This window comes from Nicotiana attenuata, unplaced genomic scaffold, assembly GCF_001879085.1.
Source record: "Nicotiana attenuata strain UT unplaced genomic scaffold, NIATTr2, whole genome shotgun sequence".
Taxonomy (NCBI): Eukaryota; Viridiplantae; Streptophyta; class Magnoliopsida; order Solanales; family Solanaceae; genus Nicotiana; species Nicotiana attenuata.
The window spans coordinates 442,354-456,507 of NW_017670550.1; the positions used below are offsets into that span (position 1 = coordinate 442,354).

A 14,154-nucleotide genomic window follows, 5' to 3' on the forward strand; every position below is an offset into this window, starting at 1 on the left:
TATTTTACGATGAAACGGACGGCACCTCCCCTATATATATGACTTCACACAATTCCAAACAATCACCAAACAGCCCAAACAACATCAATAATAATCATATTGAGCCTCCCAAAACAGTCCACGCACAACCTAATCACTTCATACATACGACGGCCACCGTAGTCGTGTCAAACGACCCGAAAATATTACGAAGAACTACCAGCCCACAACCCTACATCTATATGGTGTTTTTCCACATCCTTCCTCCTCCAAAACTCCACAAAACAGTAGTAAAACACGCAGCCCAACAGCAACACAAAACAGTCCACAAAACAGTCCGCTACAAGTGAATAACTCGAACTCACGGCTTCCGATCACCGTCCCGTGAGTTCTTACATGTATAGAACGAATTACCATGAATTCACAGAAGAATAAATGTATGAAAAAGAGCAGTAAACTCACCTTACTTGTTGGATAACTCAGCCCTTCCCTTGGTTCTTCAAACTCTAGGTTTTACCCCCAATTAAAACTTGAAAGAGAGGGAAAATCGATTAGGGTTTGTGGATAATTTTTGGGAGGAAGTTTGCAGGGGTTTAGGTTTGGTTATTTGTGATATATAATGAGGGTTATATTGCAGGAGATAACCCTTTAAATGGGCTCTTTGGCCGACCCGAAATTTCCTATTTTTGGGCTATCATTTAACCAAGTAGGTGACACACCTACTTGTCACCTAGCAGCTTGTGCAGTCTCGCAAAAATGCCTATATCTCTCTACTCCGATGTTGTATTGATGAATGGTTTAATGCGTTGGAAACTAGACTCATAGATATTTAATTTGATAGGTAGATCATCCCCTAATTCCATGTATATTGGGAGAAAAACTCAGTTACATTTGACCTAATTTTCAGCACATTTATGAATGGAACTTGTGATGACCTTTTTCCAACTTTTGTTCCACAACTCGCTTGACTTCAAAACATAACACCAACTATCGTACGACTAAAATAACTCATAATATAATCTCCTTATAATGTTAATAACCCTAGTATCACCCCAAAAGTACATGGTAAAATATTCCAACTTGTCGACTTTCGACGAAACTTATTTTCTTCAATTCGTTTAGCTTCTAAGCCTTCAAACCCTCTTGCTACTTGGTACTAATGATCTTAAATATTTATAACCTCCACATTAACATGATGAACTAACTTTGTAAACTTTTAAAAGATGATTCCCTTTCTGAGTCACATTAATTGACTTATGATGTACTTTTACATACGAAAACACAGGGTGTAACATGTTGCTCAAAGTTTAACTTAGTTGATGTGTTGTATCCTCTTCCATATTCAATTTGGTCATGTCCATAACCATGGAAACCACTTATAATTTCATCGAGTGGACCTGCATATGACAAAGGGTAGTCAGACGAACATCCTTAGCAGAAAGTTTTATTGTGTATATACTATGTGTATAGTTTCAAACATTACTTCTTATATTTAAATAGAATAATTAACCTAAATAACCACCCACCTACCGCTTAAACAAAAAATAACCGGCAGATATATAATATGTGTTAATATGTGTATAACTAGGTATAAGTTATAACTAGCGTATAATCTATATATACCCACTAGAAAAAATAAATAGTGAATTCGGTTGGCTATTTTTGTAAAGACCCCTTTAGATATTAGATATCCCTACCGAAAAATAACCAGCTGTTAATATGTGTATAGCCATGTATAATCAGTGTATAATTTATGCATATAGACTCGAAAAAGTAAATAGTAAATTTGATTGACTATTTTTGTAAAGACCCCAATTAGATATTAGATATCCTTACCGAAAAATAGCAGCTGTTAATATGTGTATAACAAGATATAATCAGTGTATAATTTATGTATACAAACTCGAAAACAAGCAATAAGAGAGAAAGTATGATACCGCTGCTCCATTATGCATGGCGTTATTCAACATGCGCTCCCCCGAAAGGGAGTGATCTTCTTCTTAGACTTCTCTAAAGCCAACGACTTCAGGTAGTTGGAAAGTTCCACCGGCCTGGACAGCAGACGACACCCCTTCGAAAAAGAAATAGTAACACTCCTCCTCTCTCAGGGATCTAGGGAAGGGGGTGAGTAGTTATGCCTCAAATTCCCATGGTCGGGAGATCCGGGAAGAGAAACATTCCTCTCTCTAGCATTTTCTGCCGGTGGAGGAGATGCGATAGGTGTTGGTGATGTAGTGAGTGCTGGTGGTGAAGGTACAACTGGCGTAGAGGCGCGCGAAGTTGTTGGCGTCGAAGGTTGAGAAGCATCTGCAGCGGAAGCTGTGCTGATTATTGGTTTCTCAACAACCAAAGGCAGAAGAGGCGCGTGGTCCGATCTCCTTGGACGAGAAACACCAATCGGGACAGGTCAGCAGGAGTTAACATTATCTACCAAATCCATCTTACCCCAAAGTGCTTGGACCTCTTCTTCGGTCGGTTCTAGGAGCTCTCTCGGTTGAGCTGATGAACATCATCTTCTCCTTTGAAGGGAAACCTATTCATCACTGGCTTCCCCGTCATCTTCAATGACTACTGTGACCATGGCCGGCTCGGTCGTGGCCTTCTTTATTTTCATATTTTTTTATGCTCAGCCGAGGAAGAACGTCGCCTTTTTGGTCGCTTGTTCTCTTGCTGGGGGATTCCGAGAGGAAGCACCCCCATGGAAAGGAGATCCGAGGGCACACTTCGAGCGATAGCGCTTTGCAGCAATCTCGCATCCTCCGCAGGGTAAGCCAAAATATCCACTTCGGGGCAGGTAACAGAGCCTTGCGGGAGTCCTGAGTCAAGCAAAAGGTGTAGTTAGCAAATTTACTTATGTTCACACAGAGGCCGAAGGAAGAAGGGCTCGGTTTACCGTGGTTCTTGGCCTTCCACCCGTATTTGGGGGCCATCTCTTTCCACCAACGGGTTTTGGGCGTTGTAATATCAAGAATCTTCTGAATCCATTAGTCCAAGCCTTGGACCCTTGGTGGTGTCCACCAAGCAGCTGAAACAACGGAAGCAAAAAAGCCAACAACGACGGGAAGCTGCATTTTTATGAAGGAAAGAGATGAAGGAATTACAAAGTTACGTGAACGATTCCATGATTCGAGGAAGGATGGAGTTGTGGGCAGGATGATATCCCTAGTAGCAATGATGACAAACCGCTTCATCCATCCATGGTCACTGCATCATCCACGCTGGTGAGAAGGGAGTGGTGGCCATGTTTACTGAAATTTATTACTCCCCTATGAAAGATTTTGGGGAGTAGAGATTCATTATGTGTGTCATGGTTAGGGTTTCCCCATTCTCTGTGAACAACTGGCGAAGACATGCCACCATTTGCCATACAGAAGGGTCCACTTGTGCCAAGCAAACCTGGTACCAATAGTAGAACTCCAAGATCACAGGGTCTAGCCCCCCGCTCAAAGAAAACGGGCCCAAGGTGAAGGGATATGTATAGACATATGTAAAACCTTCCCTGGTGAAAGTAACTTGCTCTATCAAGTCAGGAGCGATGATGTTAAGGTCTCGGTAGTTACAATCCTCCTTTATAGCAGGAATACTGGAAGGGAGAATAGAAGAAGGATATCTGCTAATGGCTCAAGTCCGTGGAGACACGGAGGGGAACTTCTTTTGGAAGTCATTTACGATGTTCAGATGTGTGGGTATGATGGTGCCCACCGTGGGAGGATCAACATCAACATCAACCTCTTGTCTTTGCTTCTCTTCGGGCCTCCATCAAAGAGAAGACGAGTCAATGAAAGAAGCCATGATAGTAAAAAATGGTGAAATTTTTTGAAGAAGAACCGGAAAGGGATAAAAGAAAAAGAAGGTTACGTGAAAAGAAGAGGATGAACTTGTGAAAGTTTTGGAAGTGAAAGAGGTAAAATGATGAGCATAAGTAAATATATAGGCGGAAAAAATCATGGTCATGATTACCTCGAGAACAGGTAAAAATATTTCTGAATTGTGGGACAACACGTGTTCGGGGTATTAAATGCGAGAAAACGTGCGTCCTTTCAAGCGTCAGAGTCTATTCAGAAGATTTTCCGCCAAGAAAGGAATCTTCACCAATTTTCCGATGACACAAAGATGTGCCATCGAAAAGCAGGGGAACTATCTGTATAGGATAAAATTGGTTTATTTTAAATTATCAAATGGTAGCATGACACGTGGAACCGAATACGAGTCCAACCATACAAGTTTTATCCAAATCCGACTCCGAATCGATGTTCAAAACCCAATTATTTACTTTACAAAGTTTTGTCAAAAACCCTCAATTTTCTCTTTTAGATCTACCAATCAAATGCCAAAATCACAGATGGAATCATAAATAATAATCAAAATCAAGTCAAGAACACGTACCCCAATCCAAGTGGTGAAAATCACCTAAAAATTGCCCAAATTCGAGCTCCTAATCTCAAAATTTGATAAAAAATAAGTAAAACCCTCGAATATAATAACTCATAGATATGCTCCACGAATACCCATCTCAGTCGCGGCCAATAACCTCGCGATAGTAGCAAGTTTTTACCAATTTAATATTGTACATATAGATAATGCAAAGGGTAAAAATTGGAATGGTCGTGTTCGTCCCTTTACCGTACTCCCTCATTTCCAATTTATATGAACCTATTTTCTTTTCGGTGCATTCCAAAAAGAATGACCCCTTTCTAAATTTGGAAACAATTTACCTTAAACTTCCACATCTACCCTTAATGAAAATCTTTTATAACTAGACAAATATTCTATACCCCTTTCTGATTTGTTTAGGACTACAAATTCAAAAAATCTTCATTTTTTCCAAACTTCGTACCCAGTCAAACAAGTTCACGTAAATCGAAACGTAGGGACAACTAATTATATATAGTAGTAATGTACACACAGATAATGCAAAGGGTACCAATTGAAACAACTGGTAAAAATAGCACGGTCTAGCCAGTTTTCGGACTGGTCATTCAAAAATAGCCAGCGTTTACCAAGTCAATGAAAAATAGCCACTATTTTGCTGCAACAGAGATCGGTCCAGCATAATATACTGGAGTTCGGTGCACATGTGTATGAACTTCCAGCATATTATGCTGGAACTCCAACACACGGAAAGTTCCAGCATAATATACTGGAGATTCGAGCACTTGTGTATGAACTTCCAGCATATTATACTGGACCGGTATACTTTGCTGGAACTCCAGTATATTACTCCATCATATTATGTTGGAGGTTCCAGCATACTTATCCTGTAACTCTAGTATAATATGCTGGAGTTCAAGTATAATGCTGGAGTTCAAGTATACTTATGCTGGAACTCCAGCATAATATACTGGCGTATTTTCCGGGTTTTGAAAAGTGTTTTTGCTCAGATTTATCTTTATATGAAAAGTGGCTAGATTTCGATTATTTTTGAAACTGGGCTATTTTTGAACGACCACTTGTAAATCTGACTATTTTTAAACAGTTGTGTTCGTCATATATATATATATATATATATATATATATATATATATATATATATATATTAAATTGTATTTTATAAAGTAAAAATTAGCTTTTTAGCTGCTCCTAAAAATAATAGCGGTATAATATATATTTTATGCATAATCCGTGTATATGTGTAACTTGGCCTTTACAAAATACAACCCGATGCCGATATAGGTAGAATCCAATTCAAAATCTGCAAAAAATTTACAAGGGTTTAGTTAAAGGGTTTTGTGGGAGTGATTAGTCAATGGAGAGCAGGAAGTTGGTAGCAAAGCAATTCCTCAAGGACAAAAAATTCTGGGTCGCCTCTTTCCTCGTTGTCTGGGCTGCTGCTCTGCAGGTAATTTCATTTTTAATAAAAAAAAATGCTTGGATACTGTTATTCCACACATCCTAATGGCGATAATTGTGTAATTTTCGGGCAGGGGCACATGATGTGGTTGCAGAGGCAAGATTCTTTCAAGCACAAATTTGGAAACTTAAACGACCAAGGCACCAATCAACAGGATAATCACTCATCAAATTAACTACTTGTGAGATTGACTTGGATATTTTCTTCTCTTTCTTTTGATGGGATTATGAACTTGACGAAATTTTGTTTGATAAGAGTAAAATAGCGAAGCCTTTTATTTTATTTTATTAATAATATATATGGTAGTGTTCGAGCCAGCTCGCGGATACATTGACTAGTTCAAGTGTGTATTACCTCCCACCAGCACAAGGTAACCCTGACCACCAAGGATTAGAAAGATGGGAAGAAATAACCTAGTTATTCTTTCTCCAATTTGAACATGAAGTTCTCCACCCACTTCATTATCCACTAGGCGGTGCATATCAGAGCCCTTTTTCTGATGGTATATTGGATAAATTTCCTGTCTTGATATGTTAGGGTCATGGCTTTTGCTGCATTCTTATGAGTGAAATTTTGAGTTTTCCTTTTGAGGTATCAATATGATCGAAATAACATAATTTACCTATTGATGGTCTAATAAAGAGATGCATTTCAGGAACCTCCAATATCGTTTCATGAATTGACATGAAATGGTGGTCTATTTGTATCCTTTAAGGACAGGGAATGCCTAATAAGAATTTATAGATACAGTTTATGATGCTCTCAGTAGCCCATCTAAAGTCTACATGATTCTAATTTCTTCTTTGTACTCTTGCTTGGTTCTTTCTAGTAGTGTTGTCAAATGCAAAAAGCTACAAGGCCTGTTAGAACCTAATTCAGAAAGCTAGTGAAGAAACACGACAGTTAAATGAAATTATGTGGGGAATGCTCATGTTTTTAGTGCCAAGTAAGTAAGAACTTTTTTTTACACACGCACACATGCATATCAAATATCAAAGATAAGTCATTAATTTTTCTGATCAGTCAAAGAAAATTCATCCATAAAAGACGTTAAGCAATGTTTCGCCAATATGGTGAGCAATATTATGCAATGTATCAATCTGGTAACCATCAGATTTTTATCAGTAACATAAGCATATTCATCTATAGCATCATCTTCTTTCTCATTATGATGACTCATTAGTATCCACCTCCTCTTCTATCTTAATATGCTGAGATTAAAACTTGAAACTTAGGTTGAGATAGCTCTTGTATGTTAAGCTTCGCTATCTAGTGCCCTTGGCATATATATATATATATATATATATATATATATATATATATATATGTACCCACACACACACTTCTTTTGAGAAGATAAACTCTATATATTTCATAAATTATTGCTAATAGAGTTATAGACCTCTTTAAGAATTGAATGGGAACAAGTGAGGCTTGCTCAGTTAGTAAAAGCACCTCCATCCACGACTGTTAGGTCTCGGTTCGAGTCGCGTCGGAGGGGAAGTGTGGAAACACTATAGATCCTCCTAAATTGGAAAGGATTTTTTTTTTTAAAAAAAAAAAAAATGGGAACATTTGCACCTAATTATAAATTTTGTTGCTTTGTTATTGTTGCCATCATAAAACCAAATTTTTGTTCATCTTTTGTTTATAGTGGTATCATAATTGGAATCTTCTCTCGTATTTCAATGCTTGGAACTGGTTTTTCTCTACAACTATCCATTGCACTTCTGGAGTTATCAATGATAGATCCAGATAGAAGTATTCAGGATTTAGCAAATAGCAATCTCTGTTATGAATGATGCAATTAGCATTCCCATTTTATTCTCTTGGGCTAGTCTTGTCAAATGATATTTGGTCTCTCAAATTGACCATGCTGGACTTTTTTATCAATGGATATCCCATAAAAGCCATAACTTTGTGGTGCTAGTATGTAGGAATTCGATAGTTGGTTGATTTCATAGAAACATTTACACCATGTGCAAGTGTATGCTATTGCTGAGTTATATGTTCGATAGTTGTTGAATGTGTTAAATTACTGTCAAGAAGATTACTAAAGGTGAAAAATTCACAATGTAACTTGATGGTTTGTACTGTGTTAGGTAGTCATGTTTCCACCATAGGACTGGCAGGTTATTACCAAGTCATCTGTTGGATAGTTTCCAAATTTGCTAGATTGCAGTAGCAGTAGCCAGTAATTATCAACGGTGATAAAGGAATAACTGCAGATTTTGGAGTGTATCTGCTGTACCATGACGGCAGTTGTTTATGCAAAATAAGACATCAAAATTGTATCAAAAGATTATTTTGATGTGTATAAAAGGTTTTTTAATTTGTTAGAAGGATATGTTTCAATAAATACTCATCTGGATTGGACAACCATCATTATCATCTGTCTATTTCATTCATTCAATGAGATTTGCGTTGAGTTCTATAATTTCTACATCAGTTGTGGTGAATTGACAAATTTTACAGTCATTGGTAATAAATACGGAAGTCCGGTCTTCACCGTGGAACCAATTCTGGAGGATGATGATTTCTCTGTGTTTTTATGTGGTTGAGTAAGTTGAATCAAAGGTGAAATGATTTTGATTGGAGAACTGAGAATGATTCTTGGTGGTTATCTGACTTTCTCACCTAGTATTAAAGCTGACAAGCTTATGTAGATTTTCCTTGGATAAATGCAAAAGAATAAAGTTATACATAACACTGCAGCAATGACTGTGGTAGGTCTACTTCCTAATGAGAATGTGGGTTGGTAAGTCAGCTGGAAAAATAAATCTTTTTCTGACAGATTATTATGGAGTATTTGAAAAGGGACATGAACATTGGGGTAAACTGACGACAACAACAACAATAATATACCCAGTATTATCCCACACCGTGGGGTCTGGGGAGAGTAGTGTATACGCAAACCTTACTCCTACCTTGTGAGGATAGAGAGGTTGTTTCCAATAGACCCTCGGCTCAGGAAAGCATAAGCACCACAATTTAGTGAAAATATAGACGAGAAGGGACAGTACCAAAAAGCCATATTAGAGCAGAATAAAAACAACAAGATAGTAAGGAGATCAACAATGAAAGAAAACAACGGTTAGTTATAAAAACCTACTATCAACAGAAAGCGAGACTACGTGCCAATACTACTGTTATGAACACTCTAGACTACCTACTCTACCACCCTAATCCTCGACCTCAACATTTTACAAACTGCTTTGATTCATTAAGATAGAAACTGCACAAACGCAGCTAAGGGAAGCCTCTGACCTAGAGCGACGGAGTAATGATTTGGCCAAGTGCCAATCCCGGAGGGATACCCTCGAAGAAATCCACGCTCGAGGTTACGACCTCTCTGAAGAGATAACTCTAGCAAAGGCGCATGAGGCTGGTGCCATATTTCTCGTCTCCTCCGACGATCATGATGATGGGCCCGAAGAGGAAGCTGCTCTCGAGGGAGAGACTAGCCCCGGGCATAGTTAGGAGTTTTCTTTTTCATTTTGTATTTCTCTTTTTCTTTTTGTAAGACCTCTTGTCGGTCTGTTGTACATATCTTTTTTCAGATATATAAAAGAAAAGTTTTCTTGAATTCCTTCTCAATTTTTACGAACATGTTTATTGCCTTGCAAAATTTTAGCATAGTTTCATGCTTTGAACGGTGTGTTCAAGACTTTGTCCCGGATGGCTTCCTTAAAGTTGCCATGGTCGAGTTCGAATAAGGTTCGAACTTTGGGGCATAGACCCTTAAGGCATGTGCCGGATAATAGTGAGTCCCCGAGCCATAATCAAGGTATTATATGTTTGGGCTCGGATAATCGAACCCTTGGGTTCAGATTGGGTGAGAACAAGATCTCGAACCCTAAGTGTTTTGGCCCTTAGGCTCTTTTTAGATCGGGCCTTATGATACGCGGCGCCTTCCTGAGATTCCTTGGAAGGGCGACGTACGGCTAGGCAACTGATGTCAGTCCAGTTGCTGTCCGCCAACTGAGGTCCCCTCCGTACGCTAGACGAGATTGTCAGTGCCGTACGGGAAAACCAATGTCAAGAGAAATTGAGAGAACAGAAATGAGAATTCAGAATGAAAGAAAGCTTGATTGCATTAATGAAAGCTATTACAGAAAAGCCACGCGGTGTCGAGGGGGAGAGACACCAGTACAGAGAATTGCTTGCTTGCTAGAAAGTTTTGATTGCTTGATCCCCCCTAATAGTACTTAAAAAAAATAAACCAAAGTTACAGGAGTAGACCTAATTAAGCTAGAGAAACATAATGGAAAGTGCATGAAATAAACTACTCTATATTTACAATGAAAATGACTTAGTTTTCTATAAGGCAGCAGCAGGCCCGTTGTCAGCAGCAGTGTCTTTGGCATCACGGTCTGCGCGCGCGGCGCTGTTGGCTTCTGCCTGCGGCATTGCGCTCGCGAGGGATATCGGTGGGGCGACAGAGGCACCTGCGCGCTTGTCACTTGGCGCGGCCAAGACCACGGGGCCGTCCGTGGCGCTAGGCATTGGGAGGTTCGCTAGGACGCCACGGGGCGCGCCCAAGGGGTCATGGGGCATGGCTGGAAAGCCGCCCATGACACTTAGCATGTATTTTTTACCCATTGGGTTTTTTGAGGGTCTGATGCCGATTGAGACCCCTTTGCTTTTTGTGCCTTAGCACGTTTGATACCTCTTAAGGTTTTTCGAAGACTGATTTTATCGAAGCCCTTTTTTAGTCGTTTTGCTAGGGATAGCTTTTTAACCGGTTTTTTCAAACTATTTTAAGGCCTATTTCTTATTGCGGGGTTCGGACGTCTCTGAGTCGCGTTATTTTGGCCGTAGCCTTCGGGTATGCCTCTTGAACTAATTCCCTGATAACATTTTGAACTTGTTCAAAATGTCAGTCCCGAGTACAATGGCCTTGGCCTATATGTCAAGGGTTGCTTCTTTGAGGTCTTATAAATCCGAGTTTAGATAACTCGAATGTGTTGATTGTCCATAACAGTCCTCGAGTATTCGAGGTGTATTTGCATTTGGCCCTTGAGCCATTTCTCACAGAATCACAAGTATGGAGCTCGTATAGTAGCAAATTTCTTTGAGACACAAAGCGTTTGACATAGAAAGAATGATTCTTTGAATAATTCATACGTGCGTACATGTTTTGCCATCGGGACTCGACTATTCTATATAGACACGGTTTATTTGATCGTTTTACCCATTACAAAGTTTTCCTATCGAGACCCTTTTTGGCGTGAAGTATTTTTCTCGAAAATATAACCTCCGAGGGTGATGCCCCCCCTAGTATTCGAGGTTGATTGAAAAGAAGCCTTGGATACTGTTGAATTTTACTTAGGTAGCACATAGTTTTTGCCTCGTTAAAATCCTTGCCGGAAAAACCCATTTGGGATAAAACCCGATCTAAGGGAAAAAGAGTGCAACACATGCTTTAAAACCTAAGGTCTTCGTGTAGAAGAGTTTTCTCAACGTCTTCGATGGGACACCTACAATAAGTTAGTATCAAATACAAATGGAAAAAGGGAGAAAGTCATACCTCAACAATAATATCGTTTGAGTAGTGGTACATTTCAATTGTTTGGCAATTGTTCGCCCTCCATTGTGCCGAGTTTGTAATATCCCTTTCTGATGACGTCGATAACTCGATATGGTCCTTCCCAATTTGGGCCTAGTTTCCCTTCGTTTCGGTCTCGAGTATTGAGGGTGACTTTCCTTAGAAATAAGTCCCCGATTCTGAAGTGGTGAAGGTTGGTTCTTCTATTGTAATATCTCTCGATTCTTTGCTTCTGTGTAGCCATCCGAACAAGTGCAACTTCTCATTTTTCATCCAATAGTTCGAGGCTAGTATTCATAGCCTCGTGATTTGATTCCTTCGTTGCATATCTGAATCTGGTGCTGGGTTCCCCGACCTCGACTGGAATTAAGGCCTCGAAGCCATATACTAAGGAGAACAGGGTTGCCTCCGTGCTGGACTTCGATGTTGTTCGATACGCCCAAAGAACTTCGGGTAGAACTTCTCTCCATTTCCCCTTTGCGTCGTTCAACCTTTTCTTTAAGTTTTGAATGATAGTCTTGTTTGTCAATTCGGCCTGTCCGTTTCCGCTCGGGTGATACGGCGTTGATAGGATCCTTTTTATTTTGTGTTCTTCTAGGAACTCCGTTACCTTGCTGCCGATGAATTGCTTACCGTTGTCGCATACGATTTCGGCAGGTATCCCGAATCAACACAATGATGTAATCCCAGATGAAGTCTACAACTTCTTTTTCTCCAACCTTCTCGAAGGCCTGTGCTTCCACCCTTTAGAAAAGTAGTCAGTCATAAACAAAATAAATTTAGCTTTACCTGGGGCCGTTGGTAGAGTGCCGACGATGTCCATTCCCTATTTCATGAATGGCCATGGGGATAGGACTGAATGAAGCTGCTCTCCGGGCTGATGAGTTATCGGTGCAAACCTTTGACATTTATCACATTTTCGAACAAACTCCTTAGTGTCTTTTTCCATGTTATCCCAGTAATACCCTACTCTAACGATTTTGTGAATCAAAGACTCGGCGCCGGAGTGGTTTCCATAAGTGCCTTCGTGGATCTCTCGTAAAACATAATCGGTGTCCCCTGGCCCTAAACATACCGCCAATGGTCCATCGAACGTCCTATATAATGTTCCATCTTCATATGGGGTGACATTGAAAGTATGGTTTCAGCTTTCTAGAAGCGCTTATTAGTGCAAGTTCTAATTTCTCTAAGTGTGGATATCTAGTTTTTGCTTCCCCTAAGGTTCGACTTACATAGTAAACGGGACATTGCGTACCTTGGTCTTCTTGAACTAGGACACCACTTATCGCGATTTCCTTTACTACTAAATATAAGTAGAGTTTCTCATCGGCCTTCGGGATGTGAAGCAATGGTGGGCTTGATAGGTATCGTTTTAATTCCTCTAATGCTTGTTGACACTCTGGGGTCCAGGTGAAATCATTCTTCTTCTTGAGTAGAGAGAAAAATCTGTGGCTTCGATCCGATGACCTCGAGATAAATCGGCCTAGAGCAGCTATCCATCCAGTTAGCCTCTACACGGCTTTTACACTGTCCACGACGGTGATGTCTTCGATGGCCTTGATTTTATTGGGGTTGATCTCGATCCCTCGATTTGACACCATGAAGCTTAGGAACTTGCCCGAGCCGACCCCGAAAGCACATTTCTCGGGGTTGAGTTTCATGTTATATTTCCTCAAAATCTCGAATGTTTCCTACAAATGAGCCAAATGGTCCTCTGCGCGTAGGGAGTTAACTAGCATGTCATCAATATAAACATCCAATGACTTACCTATTTGTTATTCGAACATCTTATTTACTAGGTGTTGGTAAATAGCTCCAGCATTTTTTAGAGCGAAGGGCATTAAACTGTAACAATATGTTCCATACTTGGTGATAAATGAGGCCTTCTCCTGGTCTTCCGGGTTCATCTGAATTTGATTGTACCCGGAATAGGCATCGAGAAAGGTAAGGATCTCGTGGCAAGCCGTGACATCGATCATGCGATCGATGTTAGGTAGTGGAAAAGAATCTTTAGGGCATCCTTTGTTAAAATCCTTGTAATCTACGCACATTCTAAGTTTGTTTCCTTTTTTAGGGACTACGACTACATTGGCTAACCATTCGGGGTATTTTACCTCCCGAATGGACCCTATTTTAAGAAATTTAGTTACCTCATCCTTTATGAATGCATGCTTTACCTTGGACTGGGCCCTTCTCTTTTGCTTCACCATTTCGGACTTGGGGTCGAGGCTTAGCCGGTGTGTTGTTATCTCCGTTGGGATCCCTGTCATGTCTAAATGGGACCAAGCAAAACAATCTATGTTATCGATAAGAAATTGAATAAGTTTTTTTCTGAGTTCGGGGGTTAACCCCGTTCCCAGGTATACCTTTCGCTCGAGCAGGTACCCGACCAGTATAATCTGTTCCAGCTCATCGACCGTTGATTTGGTGGCGTCGGAGTCTTCGGGTACAATAAATGTTCGTGGAGTCAGAAAGTCCTCCTCTTCTTCTTCTATCTCTTGCTTTCCCGATTCGGTCGAGGCTGGTGGCTGTGATTGCTATTTGGTCTTTTGTTTACCTTTAATGCTCAATCTTTCCGAGGTTGGTAACGTTGATACTGATATTACCTCGTCAACTGCAAATATTTTCTTTGCAGCATGCTGCTCCCCGTATATGTTTTTCACGCCATCCGTCGTCGGGAATTTCATCGTTTGGTGAAGAGTTGAAGGAACTGCCCTTATGTTGTGGATCCAAGGCCTCCCGAGTAGGGCATTGTACCTCATGTCGCCCTCGATCA

The 14,154-nt window shown here is 40.2% G+C and overlaps 1 protein-coding gene across 2 annotated transcripts; it reads left to right on the forward strand.

The window, feature by feature from the left end:
* Window positions 1-5,603: 5,603 nt before the first annotated feature.
* Window positions 5,604-8,262, forward strand: LOC109240853. Of its 2 annotated transcripts, none has more exons than XM_019407539.1 (3): window positions 5,604-5,818; window positions 5,904-6,011; window positions 7,937-8,262. In XM_019407539.1, exons 1-2 carry the CDS (start codon window positions 5,726-5,728, stop codon window positions 6,003-6,005), a joined length of 195 nt encoding a protein of 64 aa, XP_019263084.1. In that variant the 5' UTR covers window positions 5,604-5,725; the 3' UTR covers window positions 6,006-6,011; window positions 7,937-8,262. The 2 variants fall into 2 exon arrangements, with proteins under 2 accessions (XP_019263084.1, XP_019263083.1); XM_019407538.1 differs by having other exon boundaries at window positions 5,605-5,818; window positions 7,933-8,262.
* The last annotated feature ends 5,892 nt before the right edge of the window (window positions 8,263-14,154 follow it).